General features: G+C 42.9%; 1 protein-coding gene across 1 annotated transcript; it reads left to right on the top strand.

Moving 5' to 3' along the window:
• The first annotated feature begins 4818 nt into the window (after window positions 1-4818).
• LOC143109834 (alpha-N-acetylgalactosaminidase-like) lies at window positions 4819-20098 on the top strand. The gene is made up of 9 exons (XM_076272624.1): window positions 4819-5010; window positions 9886-10042; window positions 12049-12189; window positions 13026-13237; window positions 13355-13449; window positions 13643-13804; window positions 18412-18609; window positions 18818-18958; window positions 19439-20098. The coding sequence occupies exons 2-9, from the start codon at window positions 9888-9890 to the stop codon at window positions 19610-19612; spliced, it is 1278 nt and encodes a 425-aa protein (XP_076128739.1). The 5' UTR covers window positions 4819-5010; window positions 9886-9887; the 3' UTR covers window positions 19613-20098.
• The last annotated feature ends 1940 nt before the right edge of the window (window positions 20099-22038 follow it).

Here is a 22038-nt window from a genome sequence, read left to right as displayed (position 1 = left end):
CCGTTCCAGTTGGAAAAATGCGTCCAGTACTTGGCAGTATCGCTGAGAACTTTGAATTAAACACAGTGGAAAATAAGAATGTGTATGTCATGTGCAAAATGTGTTTTGGGTAATCCATTGCGTTACTGATTACAAACATTTCCATGTAATCTGTAGTCAGTAATGGATTACATTTCAAAGTAATCTGACCTAACCCTGGCCACCTGTATTCCAAGGTTCACAGATTAGATGATTCCAAGAAAACACATTTATTAGACAATAAAGAATAGGCCTATTCAGGAGTTCTAAATGGATACACTCTGGGTTCCTGTCTGGAACAAAGCAGCGGGTAGGCTATTCTAAAAATTAGGTTTCGCAAATACTCTTAGTGTAGACTATCCCTGATTTCTGGGTTGATTCATGCAGAGATTTAGCCTGGAAATCCAGACCCAAATCCAAAAGTCTGGCTATGAGTAATCAAAAATGGGCAAACTCGAGGGGCAGCTCGGCTCCACGGGCATAGGTGTTGAGCATCAACAGAGTAACTCACTGAGCAAATTCAAATTGTGCTCTTGCGAGAACTCTGGATTTCCAGGGTAGCCGAGATTTGAAACTCTGAGATTTTGGTTTCATTACAGCTGATCTGAGTTCAGTCAATATCAAATTTGTTCACTCTGAGTTTAGGGCATACAGTATGCACAATGATAACCTATGAAAAGCCATCATCAGTGAACTCAGATAGCCACCATGCCATCCGATGGCAAAACCTTTGCCCAACTTTTTAGCCTATCACTCCGTTTTAGAAGTTCTAATATGCAAAAAAATGCAAAACAGTTGCAAACTTCTGAAGCTAGTGGTCATCTGAACATTATTAAAAGGAGCTGTTCATGCTGTAAAAATAATTATTTATGCTATGGTTTTGTAAATCAACTCAATTATATTTCCTGACCAGTGACTCGAACATTCGGCCTACTTAGGCTACATCCCTAATTGCACAAACAACTAATTTTACAGCAGAGGCCACATGCAAAACCAACAGTATAGGCTATTTTAAGCCCATAGGCTATTTTGTCGTCAAAGTCAGTGACTTTGAATGCAGTAGCCTCATTTAACATAACATAGGATCCAATCAACCATTTAAAGTACAGACGTAATAGGCTAGCCCAGGGGTTCCCAAACTTTTCCACGACAAGGCCCCCCAAATACCACTAGGTTCTGGCCAAGGACCCCCGTGATGTGTTATTAAACCCATCGAGAATACTACGGCAAATGTAAAAATACATTAAGCTAATCCTAATAATTATTTTAGCCACAAACACTTCGCGATGGAGCATAGTGTGTAAAAGGCTGTACTTCCTGAGGAGGCTGCGGTCCTTAAATGTGTGGAGTAAGCTCCTCAGGATGTTCTACCAGTCTGTTGTTGCCAGCGTCCTCTTCTATGCAGTAGTATGTTTGGGAGGAAGCACAAGGAAGAAGGATGCGGGGTGAATTGACAGGCTGGTAAGGAAAGCTGGCTCTGTAGTGGGAGCTGAACTGGAGTGCATCACTTCACAAAAGGACCCTGAACAAACTGATCAACATCTTGGACAATGAGTGTCACCCACTCCACAGCACTATTGTTAAGCAGAAGAGCCTGATCAGCTGGAGACTTCGCTCACTGCCTTGCACAACTGACAGACTGAGAAAGTCATTTGTCCCCAGGGCCATTGAACTGTTCAATGCCTCACTTTGTAGTGAACAATTTCTGCAGTACTTTGTTTCCAAAATCTCCAACATCAGAGCTTAGATAACCCCCCCCCCTCCTTTGACCCTTCTATCTCTGTCACCTGCCCTGTGAGTTTCAGTCACTTCGAGCCTATATCATTTGCTAATCTAAGCAAAACCATAGGGCTAATGAAAATCTCATCTGGTCTAACTGACATTGTTCCTCCTCTTCTCATCGCTCAGACAATTGAGACCACAGGTCCCCACATATTAACGATCATGAACTGTAGCCTTGCCTCAGGTGTTGTGCCAAAGAGCTTCAAACATGCCGTTGTGCAGCCGTTGATTAAAAAACCCAATCTAGACACTTCAATCCTATCTAACTACAGACCTATCTCAAAACTCCCGTTCTTATCTAAAGTTCTAGAAAAACTTGTGCTTCAACAAATACAGTCTTTTCTTGATACACATGGTATCATGGAACCTCTGCAATCTGGTTTTAAAGCCCTCCACAGTACGGAGTCAGCCCTTCTGAAAGTTTTTAATGATCTGCTGCTAGCCACTGATTCTGGAGATTCTGCTATTCTCATCCTCCTTAAAAGTCACGTTTATTTATAAAGCACTTTAAAAACAACAACAGCTGACCAAAGTGCTGGACAGGCAAATTAGTACGACTTGGTAGACAACAAAAAAGACAACAAAAAGTGAGGATAACAATATTTACAGGCAAACAAACAAATAAATACACAAGACAATCAGACTGTGTTAAACGCCAGGGCATAAAAATGGGTTTTTAGGTGAGATTTAAAAACACTCAAGGAGGGAGCCAGGCGGATATGTTGGGGCAGCTCGTTCCAGAGCTTTGGTGCAATCACCGCAAAAGCCCGGTCCCCTCTGCTCTTTAGCCTAGAACGAGGCACAACCAGCCGGAGTTGGTCAGCAGACCTAGAAGCCCTAGAGGATGTCTGCACCTTCAGGAGATCTGCTATGTACAGTGGGGCCAGACCATGTAAAGATTTAAAAACAAATAAAAGAACTTTAAAATGTGTTCTAATGTATTCTAAAACGGACAGGGAGCCAGTGAAGGGCTGCAAGCACTGGTGTAATATGCTCACACCTTCGTGTTTTGGTTAGAAGGCGGGCTGCAGCGTTCTGAACAAGTTGAAGGCGGGACAAAGAGGAACAGCTAATGCCCACATATAGGGCGTTGCAGTAATCTAGGCGGGAAGAAATAAAAGCATGAATAGCCATCTCAAAGTTTTTGAGGAATAAGAAAGGCTTAACCTTTGATAAAAGCCTTAACTGGAAGAAGCTAGATCTTACTACTGTGTTTATCTGTTTCTCCATTTTAAAATTACAGTCTAACATTACACCAAGGTTTTTTACAGTATCTTTAGTAAATGGCTCAAGGGGGCCTAAGTCACCTTGTGTGTCACAAGCAGCACTGGGTCGAAAGACTATGACCTCAGTTTTATTTTCATTAAAATGTAAAAAATGTAAAGCCATCCAGGCTTTGCTGTCCTCTAGACAAGCTAATAAAAGTTTAAAAGATTGGGGGTCGTTATGTTTCAGGGGCATGTAGATCTGTGTGTCATCCGCATAGCAGTGGAAGGAGATGTTATATTTTCTGAGGATGGATCCCAAGGGGAGCATGTATAATGAGAACAGTATAGGCCCCAGAATAGACCCTTGAGGAACACCACAAGGAAGAGGCGCAGAGGGGGATACAGATCCATCCAGGCAGACAGAGAAACTTCTGTCGGCTAGGTAGGATTTAAACCATTCAAGAGCAGTGCCTCTGATACCAACACAGTGCTCTAGACGGGAGATTAAAATATCATGATTAACAGTATCAAAAGCAGCGGTGAGATTAAGGGAAGAGGAGAGATAGACTTCTCTGCATAGTCTGTCTGCCTCTTCACCCCCTCCATGTTTGGATACTGTCTGTCCACTAGCCACTTTTACCACTGTCTTTATGCCTCACTGTTTGCGTGTTATATTAGCACATTAGCACATATGCATAACCCCCCCCCCCCCCCCCCCCATGCCACAGCCGAACTGTGGCCTCACTTATACATTTTCTTAAATAGTTAAATATATAGATATATAGACTTTACTTTATTTCTGCATTGTTGCACTGTTGGACTTACTCATTTGCACCATGACCACTATCACCATTGCACTACCACCATGACACTCATTCACACAGAGCACCTTACCATACCTTACTATGCACAGAGAATCACAGGCTCAGTCTGCCTCAGTCATTGCAAGCGCCTCTGATTGATTAATCACCACTATGTGGATACTGTTTTTAGAATTGATTTAGATTAAGTGTTAGTTAGTATAATTTGTATTTTAGTATATTTAGCATATTCTTTATCTTCTACTGTCCTTATTGCTTAGTTGTGTTTTTATATTATATACGTTAATTACTCTTTCTGCTGTTAAAGAATGTGTTTGTGTTGTCTGTATGCTGCTGAGACCTTGAATTTCCCCTGGGGATCAATAAAGTATCTATCTATCTATCTATCTAAAAATTGTATTTGGGGCTCTCTTCTATATGAGATCTATCACTCTACTATTATTCCCAGTCATTATCATGGAAAATATAATGTTCAGATATGCAACACATTATAATGGCATTGTATAACAACCCTCATAGTAATACATATTTAAAAAAATTCAAATGTATTTATTTGTTGCTTTTATTTTTCCTTCCAACTTGCTGAGGCCCCCCGCACCCCCTCGCGGCCCCCACTTTGAAAACCACTGGGCTAGCCTACCGTTAAACGCCAATTTAGGCTTTCAGTTTTTGTCAGCCCCAAGAGAACCTAGACATACATGCAAACTCTCACTCGATTTAGGCTACTAAACTTAATTCCTAGGCCTACTGCAGACCATTGCTCACTGTCAGCAATCCAAGAGCAGAGGCTACAGGCATGGCATATGACTCTTCAATCATTACATCCACTGTAGATCAGTTATTGACAATGACATCGTTCACCGGACCTGTGCAAGGACATCTTTGAACAGCTTTCTAGATAAAAAAAAAACCGGAGTCATATGGCTACGTCATGTGATCTCAGGGTCATATGACATTCTCTCATAGCCTACACATGTGACTCCCGCGACTTTTCAGAATGGAGTTGGGACGGAAGGGCTGACTAGTAGAAGGAGTTACCAGAGGACTCCGAGACGAAGGACTCTAAAACCTGCGCACACCCGCGGCAGTAGGCTACACCTGAGTTCGGGAAAGGTCCATAGGCTACTACCGCTGGAGCCGAAAATCAGCAACTTGGAAGCTTCTCTGATCGCAACGAGAGAGTGAGTTTTTTTAAACCTCGATTTGATCATGATGCGTTTGCACGGTTTCATTTTTAGCTTGATGTTTAGTGCAACAGATCTAGGAAAGTAACTGGCTTGGGAAACAGATCCTGACACTTCACATAGCTACACTTATGACAAATGTGCTGTGTTTATGGACCTGTACCGACAGCGCTGTAAAATGTATTCTCAAGCTAACATGCTTAAAAGGAAGTTTTCTATGTGCTCTAACTCTGTGAAGTGCTCCCTGTTTAGAACCTATAACAACACTATATACTGCTCAATTGTGGTCTAACTATAAGAAAAAGAGTATGCATAGGCTTTAGGTAGCATACAATCAGTCAGAGAACCAAATAATTGAAGCCCTAGTCAGCCCTCTGAAAAGCTGTTATAGATTCACTTCTAGGTTAAGAAGGCATTGGTGCAATAGCTCGGTGGTGATATCGCCTCTTTTCAACTTCTGTATTTTACGAAGGTTGAAGTTGATCGTAATCAAGAGGCCACAGACATGACAAAGCAACCTGCAGATACACTCATCTTGCCAAGTGACATTGGCCTTGAAATAGAGCGGCCCCAGACAGCAAAATATATTTGGGCCAGATTTGGTCCAGATCTTCATTAGCATTTGGCGCAGATCCTCTAAACGGACCTGCCCCGGGGTCATTTCTTCCAACGGGCCAATACCGGAACAGGTTGGAATTACGGATCAGAGACAGATCTGGGCCAGAACTGGCCCAGTACAGTTAATATTGCCATGGCATTTGGTGCGGATCTGGCCCAGACTCATATTCTACATCTGGGGCTCATCTGGTCCTGGTCTGTGATTCATATAAGCTATCAGACAATTAAGACCCACACAATTTGTAATTTTCTAAATAGTTTTTTATTTTAAAAAGGCAAAAGAGAACACTGTGTCCGCTAGCCTGAGCTTAGGCCTAGGCTTACAACATAACAGAAACCAATATGTAAAATATAAGGCTTAAGCTATGTTGATAAACAAACTCCGCTAAACGCACTGAAAGAAAATGTCATGTTAACATAGTCCGTTGCATCTAACCGGCTGATGTCCCGATGATGATGACGACGGCGCTCAGCTGTGTCGGAGGAAGATTACTGGCAGTCTGGGGAGCACTGAAAGCACAGAACAGTTGGGCGATCCTGCAGATCGATCAGCAGGTCGGTGGACTTTGACAGCGACAGTTTGTTGTTTCGTGAGAGTTCTTCGACGTTAGCTAGGCTACTCAATCCAGACTGCAGGGCAGGCTGCTATCATGGCAGCTCGCAGGTCAGCAGCAGTTCCTTGGTCGCGGCAGCGGCAGATCTCTCGCAGAGGCTAGCTAGTAGCTGTCCTGAGAAATATTTTCGAGCAGACGGTGAATAGCAGCGCCGTTCACGGATGGATGTCAGAGGACCAAGGCAAAAACTAGCCCAATGGACTAACGTTAAAGTTAGGCATCAACCTGCGATTCTTCCTCATTGCTCCTGTGAGACGTACAAAAAGCACACAAAGCAAAGAAACAAAGAGTAAATATTAGATTCAACATCCAAAGATTATTTATTTTATAACAGTAACGTTATAGTATGCCAACAACGCATTGCATCCCAAACCGGATAAACTGGAGGACAGCGACAATTCTTGTGGACCTTCGATAAAAGGCTTTACAGCCAAGTTTTTCCAATCTAAATCCATTTTAAACAGGCTTAAAAAACGCTGGCCGTCTAAAGCTACCTGCAGTGCTACTAGCAGCAAGGCTAGCGACAGACAATATGGCTACGAATTTGCAGCTAACACACAATGGACACGATATTAAGCGATTTTGGTGAATAATAAGCAAAGCTCACCAATTTAGCCTTAAAGCTCATGTTCACATAGTTGTGGATGCATGTTTAAAAGAACCTAGACTACAAGCTAACCGTAGCTACTACCCAGCTTGTCTGGCACGTTTCAGGTTGTCAGAATTTCAGAGTAAACTAAGTTTGTAAACTTTCATGTTTAATACAGAACAGGCCTAAATATTTAGCAGACTAAAATGACATGAACACCAGTTTACATTTAAAATGATACTTGTATAATGTACTTACCAATAATCACAAAGACGGTGCAGCCTGTCTTCCACTCTGCATAATCACATAACGTAGTTGCAGTTGCAGGTTTATGTGGGGGAAAAGTGTTCCGTTAGTTGTGGCGCGTCAGGTCTGCGCAGCTCCTGAGGATCTGGCCCACACCCGCCGGGCGGACTCAATTCAGTTGTGGCGCGTCTGGTCTGCGAAGCTGCCCCGGATAGGCGCCGCACCCGCTGGATGGACTGTCACAGTCAGAAGCTACAGACAAGTCTGGCGCAAAGTTGGTGCAGATCTGCATAGTGAGTGCGACTGCTGCGCGAATCTGCCGATTCAAAAACGGATCTGGCACAGATGTAAATGCTGTCTGGGGCAGTACACGAATAATGGTGATGATGATGATGGAGCTGATTTTGTTGACGATTTCAGTCTAATGATCTAACCGGCTCCTCTTTTTGTGAGGCTGCAGTCACAAACAGACTCAGGGGAGTTCGTGCTCTGTAGCTTACTCTATATTCTTCTGATTGAATGGCACACATCAGGATGCAGAAATACAAGATTCATTGAGAGGAGTTGAGACTAATTCTGCTCATATACAGGCAGTAGCAGTTATAGACAGACAGACATCAAGACAGACAGACACATGATGCAAGACAGACCAAAGCGGACAGACAGACAGGCAGGCGGACAGACAGAGAGATGAGCAGATTAGTAGGAATACCTAAACGGACGGTCGGCCAGATGGACAGACCATGTTCTGCTGCTCTGCCGAGGCGCCCGATGGGTTTTGCTTATGAAGTCCCCTAGGAGGCGCTATGAGAGCACTTGCCTTATCCACACACACACACACACACACACACACACACACACACACACACACACACAGGCTGAGTAAATATTCCATTTTAAACACAACCTCTCATCAGCAGACTGGTTGGGAGGGAGGGAGAGAAATTAACTCACTCACACACACACACACACACACACACACACACAAACCGATCAGATGGGAGGGAGGGAGAGAAATGAACTCGCACACACATAAACCGATCAGGTGAGAGTGACCGTTAAGACGTACACAAACACATGGACAAATGGGATGTGAGAGGGCTTGTATGCATAGACACTAACCCTGTCAGGTGAGAAGAGAAAGGGATCTTACACACACACACACACAGTCACACACACATACACACCCAACACACAAACATATCTGCTCATGTGAGCAGTCACAAGATGCTTAATTGTGCCAGAAGTATAAAACCTGCCTGCTTGTGTCAATATGGGAGTGTGTGAGAGAGGGAGGGAGAGGGAGGGAGTGAGAGAGAAAGTAGTGTAGTGGGTAAAACCTCTGATTGAATTACTTAAATATAAATGTAAACATGTGAATGCAGTATAAACATTGGAGAAAAACTGACAGATGTTTTTCACACAAAATAGAGGAATGAGGCATGGCTGTAGTCTTGAGTCCAACATTATTCAATATTTACAGAAATTAGCGGTGCACAGCGGTAACAGTCTAAAGCCCCCTACTCAGACTCCAAAAAAACAAGGCCAAATTTCTGCTTTTTGCCAGGGACTTGGTAACCTGACTCCGCCAGATGGATTTGGTCCATATCCATCTGGGAACTTTTCATTGAAGAACTTTTGGGAAGGGGCGGAAATACTGGATAGCTGATTGGATAAACCATCTGTCTATCACCACCTTTGTTGGTTATCGACGGGCCAAATCAACCAATTAGATGAACAAAGTGTTCTTCTAATGCCTTCGTTTAACATACAATTAAGTTAGGGAACGTGACTAACGTTAAGATGTTTTAACTTACCATTTGTATGTGACCTGAACCTAATCAACGACAATTCCCATCAAGTTTTCACGGTAGGCCCTTCTGAAGAAAGTATATTCCTCCATTATGAACTGGAATCAGCCGTGGAGGATGTCTGTGTCGTTCATTCCTCCCAGCTGCATGGCTGAGACTCATAGCTTCACAGCTTACCCAGGAATACTTTCTAATTTGAATAAAACTTGCGCGATAGCTATGCTCATCTCTGTGGATGCCGTCATGTTGTTCGTTGCGTCACACCTCAACCCACCTCAAAGCCAACGCTGATTGGACGTTCGTTTGGTGAACTGCTCCAAATTCTCTTTAACGGAAAGTATCCAGACTGATCTGCGAGTGAAACCCTGAAGCTCGCGAGATCAGGATGGTCTCACGAGGCTAGGGACTTGGTTCATTAGCCTTCACAACAGGGGCTGCAGCAGTACTGCCAGTCCTGGGCCCTGGCATTAAATCCAACAAAGACCAAATTTATGATCTTCCAAAAAAAGCTCAGGTGTCAGAAACACAGAAACAGGTTCAGCCTAGGCAGCAACGCTCTAGAGCACACCATGCAGTACAACTTTAGCATGGGTGTGTAAACTAATGAGCACAACTGTACTTCTTGGCCCTCTGCTGCCCTGGAAGCATAATGTGTTAAAATGTCACAACCTGAGGGACATGATTTAAGTAAACCTGTCTTTGTGGCACCACACACACATACACACTTACACACACATACAGTACACACATACAGTACACATACTCACCTCCACCTATCATCCTAGTATTATTTCTTCTACTGTTTATTCTGTGCTCACATGTTTATACCCACATTGCTGTATCTCTGTTTTCTTTCTTTTGTGATGCTACTGTGTTATATGTAACACTAGCTTTGGCAACACTGTACCCAAACAGTCATGCTAATGAGCACCTTTGAATTTGAATTTGAGCAACCTGTAAGTAGATTTGTTATGTATCGTTTCTTTCTACACAGGCATGACTCCTGCGGTGGTTATTCTTGTTCTGGCATTGTCCACGTGCACCCTGGCTCTGGACAATGGTTTGATGAGGACTCCACCCATGGGCTGGTTGGCATGGGAACGCTTCCGCTGTGACATTGACTGTGATCATGACCCAAAGAACTGTATCAGGTTAGAATCAGCCAACCTCATACAAGAAATACATCCCAGGAGTACAGTACAATTCTATAAGACTACAGAGCTCTCAGAAAAAAGTCTGTCTGCATTTACAATTCATGTTCTACATACAGTAGCAGTGGTTGAGTTAATGTGACTCACTCAACTTGTAATTCAAACACAGCTTTCCCAATAACAGGTTGAGGTAACTACAGTTGTTATACGCTAAGAGTTGTTCAAATAAAGCTTTCCATGTCTAAGGGAAAGTAACACAGAAACCAGTATCTTCAACAGGGGCCATTATCTTTAAACCAAGTAATTCTCAGGTCTTCTGAATTGGTAAACAGGTAAATCTAGGGTTAGCATCATAGCTATTTAATAAAATGCTTATTTAAATTATTCATTAATATAGTAGGATATTGTTATTTTATTTCATAGCAATTGAGGATTGGTAATGCTAGCTTGGTATTGAATGATAATAATAGTAATATATTTATATTTAGAACGCTTTATCACATACTCAAAGTGCTGAACATTAGAGTGTAAAAAAAAACAGAAAAAAGAAAGATAAAATGTAGAGAGTACAAATAAAATAAAAGTAGGCAAGCACACAAGAGAAACAGTGTGGGAATGCAGATGTGTCAATGCAATTGAAAGACTCATATTAGGCATTGTTAAGTTAAAAACTTGTCTGAACAAATGAGTTTTGAGGAGTGACTTAAAAGAGTCAACACTGGCAGCAGATATGACATTTTGAGGGAGAGCCATGTAGGGCCTTGAAAGGGAGGAGAAGGACTTTGAAGTCGACCCTCTGCGGGACAGGGAACCAGTGGAGGTCTTGTTACACTGGGGTAATGTGATGGAGGGAAGGGGTGGATGTGACCAATTGAGCAGCTGAATTAAATACATTATGATGTACGTTTTTACAGTATTTTTAAGGGTCACTTCATGTTACCTCCATGCACAGAAATACACACACACACACACACACACACACACACACACACACACACACACAATCTGAAAAATTCAGTCAACCTAAGCTTTTTTTATGACAAAAATTCTTACATTCCATGACATTCCATGTTGAGAGCCATCTATTCTCATTTTACAACTGTGCAGATGCTGATCAGCAGACATGATAAACGATATTGCCCCATTTGACATTACTCTCTGGCCAAGATATTATTGGAATCAACTCATACAGTGTGACTTGCAATAACTCATGACATGACCGTTTTAGCACGGCATGCTGTATTCAGCGAGGGTTATTTAGCAACTGCGACAGGAAAGGAGACAGAGAGAGAGTGTTTGGCGAGTTACAATAGATTTCTTCATATATTTATGCATGATGATATAAAAGACATGAGAAGCAACATTATCTTGATAGTTCAGTTGTGCTTCCCTTGCTTGTGTGTGTGTGTGTGTGTATGGGTGCGTGCGTGTGTTGGTGTGCATGCATGTGTGTGTGTTCTCATGTTTTTAGTTTGCATCCTGAAAAGCACTCGGACTTGACAGTGATTGTGAGTCACTGTGGGCTGAGGTTTGAAGCAGCTCTTGCTTTATGTCTGAGAACAAAATCAGTACAGTGGGTTTGGACCCACATCTCCATAACGTGCTCAGACTGCAGTCGCGCCTCCATTTGCCGCCTGCCTCTGTGTCCATCAATCAGTCAGAGCTCCAGCATTCCTGTGTGTGCCTCCAAAACCACTCACTCATGATGGATGGAGTTGTGTGTCTGTCCCTGCTGTACATCAGCCCCTGCTGTGAGATGAGCAGAAGACTCTTCTCCTCCCTTGACCTCTTCCCTCCTCACTTATGTCTTCTTCTCTGCACTCCTCTTTTCTCTTCATCCTTTCTTCCTTCCTCACCTCTTTTCATTTTCTCTCCTATCCTGTTCTCCTGCTTTCCTCTCTCCTTTCATCTCATGCTCTCTTCTCTCTTCCACTCCACACCTTCTCTTCTCTTCTCTCCTCTCTTCTCCCCTCCCCTCCTCTCTCCTCTCCTTTCCTCTACTCCAGTGAGAATCTCTTCATGGACATGGCAGACCGACTGGCTGAGGACGGTTGGCGTGAGCTGGGTTATGTTTACGTCAACATCGACGACTGCTGGTCCTCCATGGAGAGGGACGCCAATGGACGCTTGCAGGCAGACCCAAAGAGGTGAGTGCTAGACCACGGGGCAAGACTGAACTGGATCACAGTGCTAAATCACAGTGCTAAAATGGACTAATCAACAGGACTAAACCACAATGGTAAAACAGATCACTAAAGCACAGGACTAAACCAGATCACTAAACTACAGGACCAAACCACAGGACTAAAGCAGATCCCTTAACTACAGGACTAAACCACAATGGTAAAACAGATCACTAAAGCACAAGACTAAAGTATATGACCACAGGACTAAAACACTGGGCTAGAAGAACAGGACTAGAACTCTGGACTAAACCACTGGGCTACAGTAGAAGAACAGGACTAGACCTCAGGACTAAAACACTGGGCTAGAAGAACAGGACTAGACCTCAGGACTAAAACACTGGGCTAGAAGAACAGCACTAGACCTCAGGACTGAACCAGTGCTAAACCAGTAAACCAAGCTCAGCCTATTCTAGTTTTAAACTCCGGTTTGGCTCAGTCCTGTTCTAAACTCTGAATCAGTTCAGTCCAGTGCTAAACTCTATCTCATTACTGACTGACTACAGTAATTTCCCAACTATTAACTGAGGTTTACACATTGATTTCATAAAAGTAAATGTCTTTAGCTATGAGGTTAATACACAGGGGCAGTTAATATGGTATTAATATGGTTTTGTTTTTTTAACTTGCATAAACTGTCCTGCGGTTTGTACACAATGTGGCTACTATACAGGAAATTACTGTATGGGGTCATTTCAAATCACATAGGTCCCATATGACCCTTTCAGATTCCCTTGATAAAATGCATTTAAAACTTTTTTTTGCTTTTCTCTTCCCTCCCTCCTGCTCTCGCTATCCAGATTTCCAAAGGGCATCCCTCATTTGGCGCGCTACGTGCATGACCGCGGCCTTAAGCTGGGTATCTATGGTGACTTTGGCACGCACACGTGCGGTGGCTACCCTGGCACCACTCTGGATAAGATCCAGACGGACGCCCAGACATTTGCTGACTGGGGCATCGACATGCTCAAATTGGACGGATGCTACTCCAACGCCACAGAACAGGAGAAGGGTGAGCGAGATAATGCTAATAAAGGCTAATAATGCTAACACTTTCTTTAAACCCACATGGGTTAGTTAGCTAGTGTTTAAACCCATCGATATTATCATTACATTTTGTACTTGACAGGTTACCCACTCATGTCCCAGGCCCTGAATGCTACAGGCCGTCCCATTGGCTACTCTTGCAGTTGGCCCGCCTATCAAGGCGGACTTCCTCCCAAGGTAAAAGTGACCTATATAGACACACACACACACACACACACTGCTCTGCTCATACAACCTTGAAGGTGAATGTATTTCAAAATGTCTATCCGATCCTGTCTTATACAATCCTTTAAACCACCAACCTCCTATACTTTTTTGGAGGTAACTTGTGTGTGTGTGTGTGTGTGTGTATGTGTGTTTTCTCCTGTAGGTGAACTACACTCAGCTGGGAGAGATCTGTAACCTGTGGCGGAATTATGGTGACATCCAGGACTCCTGGTCGAGTGTTCTGAACATTGCTGACTGGTTCTTCACCAACCAGGACATCCTGCAACCGGCTGCTGGACCTGGACGCTGGAATGACCCAGACATGGTGAGACACGCACACGCATGCACACACACTAGGGCTGCTTGATTATGGCAAAAACCATAATCACGATTATTTTGGTCAAAATTGTAATCACGATTAACGATTATTCCTGTTATCCTCGTGCCTTAGTAGAAGCTAATAGACAAGCTGTACTGTGCTGATTTACAAAAAACAGGTGTGTTCTAACGTTAGATTAGCCAACTTGCCATAAGTTCTCTTGAGTAATTTTGGTCGCTTCGATTGACAGTGATAGTAAAAATCTTAGCAGAGAATGCTCTAGTTACAATTTTGGCGTGGTTCATGATGCTACCGACAGCAGGAGCACACACACATGCAACCCAAAACTGCTTGAGTGGCCTGTGTACATAGGGGAGGGGTGTGTCAGTTGCGGGGCTTAAAGAAGCAGCGTGAATCAGCGAACAGTACCGTATGAGTTGAAATTGTATGTATTTCCAAAAAGCCTATTTCTTAACAGACTGTGGCAAAATAATAGTTTTTTCTCGGTTATACTATTTTTGTGATTGTTTGGAGCCAAAATTGAGGTTGAAATTGAAATTTGATGTATTGCACAGCCCTAACACACACACACACACACACCAGGCTTGTGCACAATTCAGAATTTAATTGAGAATGACTGCTTAATTCAAATTGAATTTGAATTAAGGTCAAAAACAGGATGTAGAATTACAATTCGAATTTGAATTAAAGGAAGTAGAATTGAAATTCAATGAAATTCGAAGAAATTCATATACATAATTTAAGGGTAGTGTTTTACAATGAACCCTCACAGTATACTGTATGTCAGATATGATAGCATTAAACACACAACTTGTAACTTAAACAAATTATATTTCCACACTGTAAAACATAATAGTTTTACTTACCTAAAATGTTATAGTAAGTAGAATTCAGGTTTTGTCTTTTGTTGAGATTACTTGCGTAAAATGAGTGTTACTTCATTTTGAGGTAGAAAAGTAAACAGTCAAGTAAACTATACTTGAATTGCTGAAGTTTGTGCTACACTGTAAAATTAGTTTACTGCAATTCCCATTCCAGATTTGTCTGTAATGTCAAGTTGTGCAAACGAATGCTCACTTAGTGTATTTGCACTTACAGTACAGTACACAGAATTGCTATTTCAACTAACTTGGTCATTACAATTACAAGTAAAGTATACTGTATGTTTATTTAACACAAAAGGTGTATTGAAGTTGTGCTAACTAATGTCACAGTTCAGCTAACTGATATGACAAAAATGCATTTCCAGAATACCACAGACCCGGCCTACATATTGTTTAAGGGATCACATATTAATCTTTCCTGAAATTCAATCTTAACCTTTAAACACTGTTCGTTGCTACCCCCCTTAATTTACTGTTCGCGGTCAAATTTGACCGGACAGTTTTAACTGCTCTTAAATACCAATACCATGACAAAAAGTATTATTTAATAGAACATTTATTGTAAACAGAACCTTATTAGAACATTAACAGCTACATCATGTGTGTTTGTGGGTGTGGGTGTTTCTGTATGTGCGTGAATGTGTGCGAACACTGGTGGTTCACATGCACAGTGGCAACATGACAACATGAACTGACAACATGAACTGTGTGTGTGTGTGTGTGTGTGTGTGTGTGTGTGTGTGTGTGTGTGTGTGTGTGTGTGTGTGTGTGTGTGTGTGTGTGTGTGTGTGTGTGTGTGTGTGTGTGTGTGTGTGTGTGTGTGTGTGTGTGTGTGTGTGTGTGTGTGTGTGTGTGTGTGTGTGTGTGTGTGTGTGTGTGTGTGTGTGTGTGTGTGTGTGTGTGTGTGTGTGTGTGTGTGTGTGTGTGTGCATGCATGTGTGTGCAAACATTGGTGGTTTTCCTACACATGTGGCAACATGACAACATGAACTGTGTGTGTGTGTGTGTGTGTGTATGTGTCTGTTTGTGTGTGTGTGTGGGGTGTGTGTCTGTTTCTGTGTGTGTGTGCATGCCTGTGTGTGCGAACATTGGTGGTTCACATGCACAAGTGGCAACATGACAACATGAACTGTGTGTGTGTGTGCGTGAGTGGGTGTACATGTGTGTGTGTGTGTGCATGCCTGTGTGTGCGAACATTGGTGGTTCACATGCACAAGTGGCAACATGACAACATGAACTGTGTGTGTGTGTGCGTGAGTGGGTGTACATGTGTGTGTGTGTGTGTGTGTGTCTGTTTGTGTGTGTGTGGGGGTGGGTGTGTTTCTGTATGTGCGTGAATGCATATGTGTGCGAACATTGGTGGTTCACACATACAAGTGGCAACATGACAACATGAACTGACAACATGTACTGAGTGTGTGTGTGTGTGTGTGTGTTTGTGTCTGTGAGTGGGTGTCCATGTGTGTGTACTGTAGGCTATGTGTCTGTTTGTGTGTGTGTGTGTGTGGTGTGTGTGCTTCTGTGTGTGCATGCATGCATGTGCGTGGGAACATTGGTGGTAAGTTGTAGCAGTGTGTGTAAGGACATGTATTTTATCTCCTGGATGAAAATTATACTCTTTCCCATTCATTTCCTATGGCGGTCATTTTTGACCGTGAACAAAAAAAGTGTTTCTACGTTGAATAAATCACTCAAAATTCAAAGAAAGTAGTCACAATAAATGCTATGTGTTCAAAAGCCTTTTGTGAAGGATATCATAAGATCTTGAGGCAATCTGATGAAAAATGCCATATTTATGGTACAGGGAATGTGTAAATCGGTCATTTTTGACCGGAACAGTGTTAGAAGGTTAAGTTACAATAACAAAGTGACAGTGACACTAAAGGCTATATATAGTGTTGTTGTGTAATTTATATGTGATTTATATTGATACATCACCCCATCAATGACTATCCAAAACAGACCAAACCTGTGAGTAGAACTAGTGCTGACAGTTATAGACAGACACAGATCTGTAGCTGGAAACCATACATACAGGTACCCTGTCTCTGCTAAGTTACTGAGGCTAAATGTGAGCTTGATTAGGATTTTTATGGGTGCTCTCCTTGCAAACTTATGTTGCTATTAGACATGGTGGTGTTAGTGGCTGTCCATTACATGCACTCTCCTCTCTGGTCAGGATATTAATATCAACCCCAATGCCTTCACAACATCATGGATACACTGAAATGCCAAAATCAGGCCTTTGAATGAAGTGGTAAAACAAAGTCCTGACTCACTGTGGACATCAAAGATTAGGGGGTTCCCTGAACCACTGGACAAACCCAGGTGTGTGCCACATATTAGTGAGGTCTCCCCTTCATTGTGCAGTACTTTCAGAGTGTAGTAAAACAAAATACCAATGTAACATGTTGCTGAAGTTCTACCCACAGCATTAGAGTGTTTTGGATAGTCATCCACATAAATTACACACCAACAGTATATATTTGTATATTTGTCACTGTCACTTGTAATTTAAGATTGAATTTCAGTAAGGAAATTGTATATAATATATACAATATAATATGTAAATATGTGATATCTTTACAAATACAGTATGTGGGCCAGGGCAGTGGCATTCTGGAAGTGCAGAATGTAACATCAGTTAGCACACCTTGTGTTTACACAATATACTTTACTTGTAATGACCAAGTTAGGTTAAATAGGAATTCTCCTTAGTGTAAGTGTACTACACAAAGTAAGCATTTGTTTGCACAACTTGGAATTCCTATCCCAGATTAGTCTGTAATTTCAAGGCAATCGGTTTGCATGTTTTACAGGTTAAGTAAGGTTAACTAACTAACTAACTTCACAGTGTAGCAAAACTTAAGCTATTCAAGTATAGTTTACTCGATTTAAATGATCATGTTCCCTTAAATGACTCCTTTTAGCCAAGTTATCAAAAAGCAAAATCAACATAATCAACAAAAGACAAAAACTGAGTTATACTAACTAAACATTTTAAGTAAGAATAGCTATTTAATTTTACAATCCAAAGTAACTTTCCCAAAACGGAATGCATGTGAGATTCAACACATTCTTCCTGTTGTTTGACTGTGGAATTGCATTGAATTGCCAAGAATTTAATTCCACTTCCTGTCATTCCAATTCCAATTCAAATTCAACTTCCTGTGGGGCGGAGCCAATTCAATTCAAATTCCAATTTGTGAATTGAATGGAGATCCATTCTAAAATTCGGAATTTTGCACAAGCCTGACACACACACACACATACACACACTCATTGACACGGACGCACAAATGCACACACTCATTCACACACACACACAAACACACACACTCACTCATTGACACGGACATACACATGTAACATATGCCAGCTATTGCGTCCGTATAGCTGTGCGTGTGGAGGGTTAGTAAAACCTCACTTCTCGACACCTCAAGAGCAGTGCTGACATGAAAGCTAGCCTGGGCTTTTAGCTCGATTGTCAGCACGCTCGACTTCTGATCCTAGGTGCTGCTGTTCGCAGGTTCGAGTCCGAGCGTGTTCAGGGCTGAACCGCGCGGTTCAACACAACGCAGGTTATACACACACAGACAAACCTACAAACAACTAGGACATCCAGCAACCTGCAGTCAGAGGTAGAGGTATACACATGCTAACACTCACACTCAGAGATGTCCCCCCTCCCCCTCTCTCTCTCTCTAGCTGGTCATTGGAGACTTTGGCCTGAGCTTTGACCAATCCCAGACTCAAATGGCCCTGTGGGCGATCATGGCCGCACCCCTCTTCATGTCCAACGACCTGCGGAGCATAGACGCCCGCTCCCGCACCATCCTGCAGAACAAGGGCCTCATCTACATCAACCAGGACCCCTTAGGTATCCAGGGCAGACGCCTGATCAAGGTGAGGACCTCTCAACTCTCCACCTCTCACCTTGCATTTAAGGGTCTTGAACACACATGACTCTCTCTCTTTCTAACTCTCCCTGCACTTAATTTCTTTTTTTCCTCTTTGTCTCTCTTTCAGTGAAATTCACCTCAGTTTTGTTAAAAGCAGTTGTTAAAAGCAGACGTATTTAGTTGATAGTAAATGTGTTGTCTTTCTCTCTCAGGAGCAGAGTGGTGTGGAGGTGTTTTGGCGCCCCCTATCTAATGACGCCAGTGCCCTGGTGTTCTTCAGTAGGCGAGAGGACATGCCATACCGCTACCAAACTTCCCTCAAGAAGCTCAACTACACTGCCGGCGTGTACCAGGTCTCATCCCACAATGCTCTGCTCTTGACCTCTCAACTTTAACCCCTCACCCTACTTCTCTCTTCTCTTAACTGTTAACCCCTCACCATAGTCCTCTCTTCTTGACCTCTCAACTTTAACCCCTCACCCTACTTCTCTCTTCTCTTAACTGTTAACCCCTCACCATAGTCCTCTCTTCTTGACCTCTCAACTTTAACCCCTCACCCTATTGCTCTCTTCTCTTAACTGTTAACCCCTCACCATAGTCCTCTCTTCTTAACATCTCAACTTTGACCCCTCACCCTAGTCCTCTCTAACCTCTCATCCAGGTCCTCTTGACCCATTAGCTTTTCTCTGCATTGACTCCTATAATTAATAAATATTTTTGATATTACCGAATTAATTTAGCTTAGTTATTAATTTAGCTTTAGTTACACAAAAGACTGCACATTGCCCATCATTCAAACTAGTACCCTCTGTCTCCCTTTCTCTCTTGCTTAGGCTTATGATGTGTATCAGGAGAAGCTCCTGCCCGCCTTTAAAGACTCCACCGACTTCGTCGTGTCAATCAACCCGTCGGGAGTGGTCATGTGGTTTGTGGTTCCTACCAAGCAAATGATGGGGGATGGCAAGCTCTTTGGCGGTGACCGTCTTGCAAAACCCACCCACCTCTGACCAGCCTCAAGAGTGCATGATGGCACATAGAAATTACATCACTGTACCGTCATTGATGTCATCACCAGGAATGATCTCAGGTTTAGTTGATTTATGTTTTTGGACTGTTTTTGATGATTGCATTTTAGATTTTTTCCCTTTTAATTTTATTTTTTTGTATTTTGGAGTATTTTGTTTATTTTTGTATTTTTGATCATGCTTTGAGCTGTGAAGCTAAGAACGGGAGAGGAACAGAGAGTGAAGTGTGTGTGTGTGTGTGTGTCTGTGTGTGTGTGTGTGTGTGTGTGTGGTGTGTGTCTTCCCTTCCTGTGAATACTTGTCCTGTGAACCTCTAAGACATTGAACATGTACTTGTGAGCACACACTCTGAAGTGTGCGCCTCTGTGGCGTCCACACGCTGTCTGTGGCCTTCCTCCCATCGCCATTTAAATGGTCCAGGATGCTGGACACCACCTCTAATTAAACTGCATCAGCACTTCTTACCAACTCCCAGTGTGTCTTTACTAGGCCTTTCTTCTTTATTGCTCTCTTTATACCTCTCAGGGAACAACACAGAGCTACAGTAATTGCTATGCCATTTTGTGTGTGTGTGTGTGTGTGTGTGTGTGTGTGTGTGTGTGTGTGTGTGTGTGTGTGTGTGTGTGTGTGTGTGTGTGTGTGTGTGTGTGTGTGTGTGTGTGTGTGTGTGTGTGTGTGTGTGTGTGTGTGTGTGTGTGTGTGTGTGTGTGTGTGTGTGTGTGTGTGTGTGTGTGTGTGTGTGTGTGTGTGTGTGTGTGTGTGTGTGTGTGTGTGTGTGTGTGTGTGTGTGTGTGTGTGTGTGCAATCAAGGTTTTTAGTGAATAAAGTAATGAGGATGATGCCTGTGTGTATAGTAGGCAGAATGGTCTCTGAAGTTGTAGCGAATCAGTTTGCCCAAAGGACCAGTAGAGGGCGCCATAGTCCTGTAGACTATGTGAACACACACACACACATGCACAAGATCCCTGGTGTATACACTTGGCTACACACAAATTAAGTAACACACAAACACACACACACAAATTAAGTAACACACACACATACACACACTTTTAAATAGCACAGCCACTGAATCTCTGTCCCATCTCTTTATCATCTTCCTTTTCTCCTGTTGGTGTTTTCTCCTTTTCTCTCCTTTCTTCTATTCTCCATTCATTTCTTATCCCGCTTCCTCTCTGCTCCACTCCTCTCTTTTCCTCCGCTGTGCTCACTCTCTCATCTTCTCGTCCTCTCCTCTTTCTTCCCTGTTACTCTTTTTCTCTCTCCTCTCATCTTCTTCCCCCTCTTTTCCTCTCCTCCACATTTTTTCTTTTCCTCTCCCTCTTTCCTCTGCCTCATCCTCTAATCTTTGATGTTGTGTGCTCTGGCCTTGGCCTTCAACTCTGAGCTCTGGCTGAACAGTAGACACAGCACAGCCAGCAGTGTGTGTGTGTGTGTGTGTGTGTGTGTGTGTGTGTGTGTGTGTGTGTGTGTGTGTGTGTGTGTGTGTGTGTGTGTGTGTGTGTGTGTGTGTGTGTGTGTGTGTGTGTGTGTGTGTGTGTGTGTGTGTGTGTGTGTGTGTGTGTGTGTGTGTGTGTGTGTGTGTGTGTGTGTCTAGCAGTAACCAAATGCGTTGGTGGTTATACAGTCCAGATACCAGATAGAGCATTGTGTGTTGCAGGTGGGGCCAGTGAGCTGATATGTGTGGGCTCTGGGTGAAAGTCAGTGTGACCCTGAAAGAAGCACAAGACAAACACCTGAAACAGAGAGAGAGAGAGAGACCAGAAAAGAAAGAGGGAGTGAGAGGGGCAGAGAGACAGGAAGGAAGGACAGAGGGAGAACAAGAGAGAAGTGATGACGAGAACTGTTCAACTTTCTTCCATAATTAGAGCAATAAAACACACCCAGCACAGTCATTACAGGAAAGACCAACCAAGGAAAACATGTAGAAAGGGAGAGAAAGAGCAGAGATGGAGGGAGAGTGAGTCAAATGAAAAAGAGAAACAGAGGGATGAGTGAAGGAGGGAGACAAAAAAGGACAGGTAGACCGTATGATGGATGGACAGAAACAGGACGAGAGGGTAGAGAAGGTGAGAGGGAGAGAGAGAGAGGGAGAGCGGAAAGGCCTGTGCAGGTTAATGTTTTCTGGCCTATTGCCCTAGAGACAATCTGTCACTTTTAAATCATGTGGAGTACAAATAGATCAATGACATTTACATGCACACACACACACACACACACACAGTCACAGCCACTCACACCACCAGGTCGTTTCAGGTCAGCTTTGTGGTGTAATATACCAATTGTCTGTATCTGTGTGTGTGTGTGGGCGTGTGCGAACACGCGTTTGTGTGTGTATTGGTGCAGGTGCTATGACTTGCATTAGGCACTTGGTTAGTAAGTGTTGTGTGTGTGTGTGTGTGTGTGTG

The sequence above is a fragment of the Alosa pseudoharengus genome, unplaced genomic scaffold, assembly GCF_046254945.1.
Source record: "Alosa pseudoharengus isolate Yale_2024_CS ecotype anadromous, Long Island Sound unplaced genomic scaffold, YU_APseudo_1.1 YU_APseudo_1.1_scf_7, whole genome shotgun sequence".
In the NCBI taxonomy this organism is placed as follows: domain Eukaryota; kingdom Metazoa; phylum Chordata; class Actinopteri; order Clupeiformes; family Clupeidae; genus Alosa; species Alosa pseudoharengus.
The sequence above is the reverse complement of the archived record's forward strand: the minus strand, read 5'-3'. Positions and strand labels throughout refer to the sequence as shown.